The sequence below is a fragment of the Garra rufa genome, chromosome 10 (genome assembly GCF_049309525.1).
Source record: "Garra rufa chromosome 10, GarRuf1.0, whole genome shotgun sequence".
Classification (NCBI taxonomy): domain Eukaryota; kingdom Metazoa; phylum Chordata; class Actinopteri; order Cypriniformes; family Cyprinidae; genus Garra; species Garra rufa.
Window position 1 is genome coordinate 38546166 of NC_133370.1, and position 2956 is coordinate 38549121.

Genomic DNA, 2956 nt, shown 5'->3' on the forward strand with positions numbered 1-2956 from the left:
CGATTATCAGGATGTGCTCATGTCCGCGAGCAGACTTTGGCAACGGTCCAACTATGTCGATTCCAATCCGCTCGAAGGGCACCTCGATGATAGGCAGCGGGATGAGCAGGCTGGGGGGAGGGGTCCTGGGCGACGTGACCTGGCAGGTCGGACGGGCTTGGCAGAACTGCTTTACTTCGGCCTCCAGGCCCGGCCAGTGGAAGCGGTCGCGGATACGCTGGGTGGTGTTGGCTGCCCCGAGGTGACCTGCCATGGAATGGAAATGCGCCAGCTCCAGGATGGTTTCGGTCTTGGCTCGGGGTACAACCAGCAATTTCTTCTCCTCCCCCCTCCGCTGAGCGACACAGTACGGCAGGCCATTCTCAACGACAAAATGCGGGAGAGGGTGGGGTCGTGGGAGGACGTCCTTCCCGTCGATGACTCGCACCTGAGCCCAACAGTGCTTGAGTCGGTCGTCCTCCTGCTGTTCCTTGGCGAAAGAGCCTGCTCCAGCAGCCTGTAGGTAGACATCATAGAACAGATTATTAGTTTGGGAGGGGGACTCACCATCTCTCCCGCTGTCGGAGGCGAGCAGGGCTGGGCGGCGACGGGGTCCACGAGGCCGCCTCCGTCTTCAACGGTTCCCCTCTGGGCTGGCATGCTGTGTAGCAGCAGTGAGCAATCGATCGAAGCCGGGCCAATCCGGCAGGTCCTTCACCAGGCCAGCCTCCACCGACCAGGTGCCTTGTGGTGACGAGATGGTGACTCTACGGGCCGGTACTTGGCGAGTGTCTCCATGCACGCAGGTTATAGGTCATATTGCAAATGGTATGAATAATTGTGAACATGCCATTTTTGTTCAAATGTAAATAAAAGATGAGTAATATTTTTTTCCACAGTAATGCCTCTTGTACATTGTCTTAGTATCTTTTGGGAGAAGCCTATGTCATTTCCAGTCAAAAAAAAAAAAAAAACTTGCTGGTTGAATAAAAGTAACTTTAAGTCAGAATTTGCCAGGGGTATGACTAGTTTCGGGCTTGACTGTGTGTGTGTGTGTGTATATATATATATATATATATATATACACACACACACACACACACATATATATATATATATATATATATATATATATATATTATTTTTGATTATTTTGAAACATGAGGTGAACAAAGCAACAATAGCTGGGTTTCCATCCAATTTTTAAAATCCCATTCATCCAATTCCCATTTCATATGGTTAATTTCTGTAGGGAAACACTGTTCTAAAACTCAGACAAGAGGAGTGACAGTACAAACAGTAAAACATTCCAGTGCTGTTACATTAGAGGTACATTAATAATGAGATTCCAACTTGTAAACACATTCACAACCTTGTAAAACCAAGAAATGTATCATTTGTAAAGTCGGAATGTTCAAAAAGCTCTGATTTGTCTTCTCATAATTACGGTAATTCCAATATGATGTGAATTCATAAATATCAGCACTTTTTAAGCAATTGCTTAGCTAGTCAACTTTAAGGAATGGAAGTGACCATTGTAATTCAACAATGTAGTAATATTATTCTCATGCTTTGCCCTTTTATTCATTTTTTACAGGAGGAGGACTTCCATGATATGATTACCAGTGCCCAAGCCATGGAGGATAAATATGGCCACTTGTTTGAGAAAGTGATCATCAATGATGACCTGGCCATGGCATTTACTGAGCTGAGAGATGAGCTGACAAAGATAGAAACAGAGACTCACTGGATCCCAAATACATGGGCTCATGTCTGAAAAATCAATTCATGTTCACTGAACCACTTAGACCCATGATAAATTTTGACTATGTTTTGGAGATTTTCTGCATATAAAAAAGACACACCATATTATTGTAATTATACGCTTATAAGCAGTGTGTGATGGCTGGTCATGAATCAACTCCATTCATAACCGCCAAACTCATGACACTGCACTGAAGTTGAAATAGTTTTGTTTACGTTAAGAAACAAGTAACTGTAAAGAATTTTTATCTCCCCCTAATTCCTACATAATGATATACATTATGCTGTATTACTAGATGATTTCTATACACATATTGCTTTGTGCACTGTTGTGGCTCATGTTTTGACATTAATCACTTACAGACATGGATTTTCCATTGAAAAGATGTGTTCTCAATTTGGTTTAAGTGAGGTGGAGTACTACAGTTTCTTTCTCTTTTTTCGTAAATTGTGACTACAAGATTGAACTCTGGATTAGACCTCTGAAACACATCCAGGTAGCTCTATGTACCGAACAGTTTCAATCCAAGTTTAGATTTGTTCCTGACATTGATCTCCGGGCTTTACAATGATTTAAATGCCTTAGCGTTCCTGAAGAGCATTAACATTTGCAGGTATATGAGGTGATCCATGATTCAACCTCTCAAAAGGATCAATCCAAAGCACCTCAGCTGTTTTTTAAGATTATAAACTACCAAAGAGCAATTCCCATGACAATTCCTCCCAAACATTGCATTTGGAAAGGTGATCTGACATGGAAGTTAAGAGGAAGACGTTTGCTCAAGGTGACCTTAATGGTTCCTACGGAAGCATGAAGAGGAAGTGGAGTTTATTTTCACCAGCACTCAGTATATTAAAGTGGAATTAAAGAGTAACGGGAGAGTTCCTGGGGTTACATTGGATGGTTGCCTGGTCAGCACGAAGGGACAGAACTCCACACATACCTGCCTGTACCTTTCAGTAAAGCCAGAATGAAAGGAAGCTTGAAATGGAGAAGCAGATTTTAGAAGCATCTTTTAAATGTAGTAACAGATTATGACCGTGTCATTACGATTGTGTATGATTGTGTCTCTATTCTAAACTATTCAGCATTTAATGGATTCAGTATTTTGCTGCTTTCCACAAATTGTGGTTCTGTTCATATGCTACACATCAATCAAACTCGCTCTCACTATTTGGTTTCTGATTTCTCTAAATATCAGGCAAGTCACTA

The 2956-nt window shown here is 42.3% G+C and overlaps 1 protein-coding gene across 1 annotated transcript in view; it reads left to right on the forward strand.

Moving 5' to 3' along the window:
• Positions 1–2197, forward strand: part of mpp7b (MAGUK p55 scaffold protein 7b) — a 77521-nt gene extending 75324 nt beyond the window's left edge. Inside the window, exon 17 of the mRNA XM_073849445.1 lies at positions 1577–2197. Coding sequence (XP_073705546.1) covers positions 1577–1756 — 180 coding nt within the window. The 3' untranslated portion in view covers positions 1757–2197. The remainder of the gene's footprint in view (positions 1–1576) is intronic.
• Positions 2198–2956: the final 759 nt, after the last annotated feature.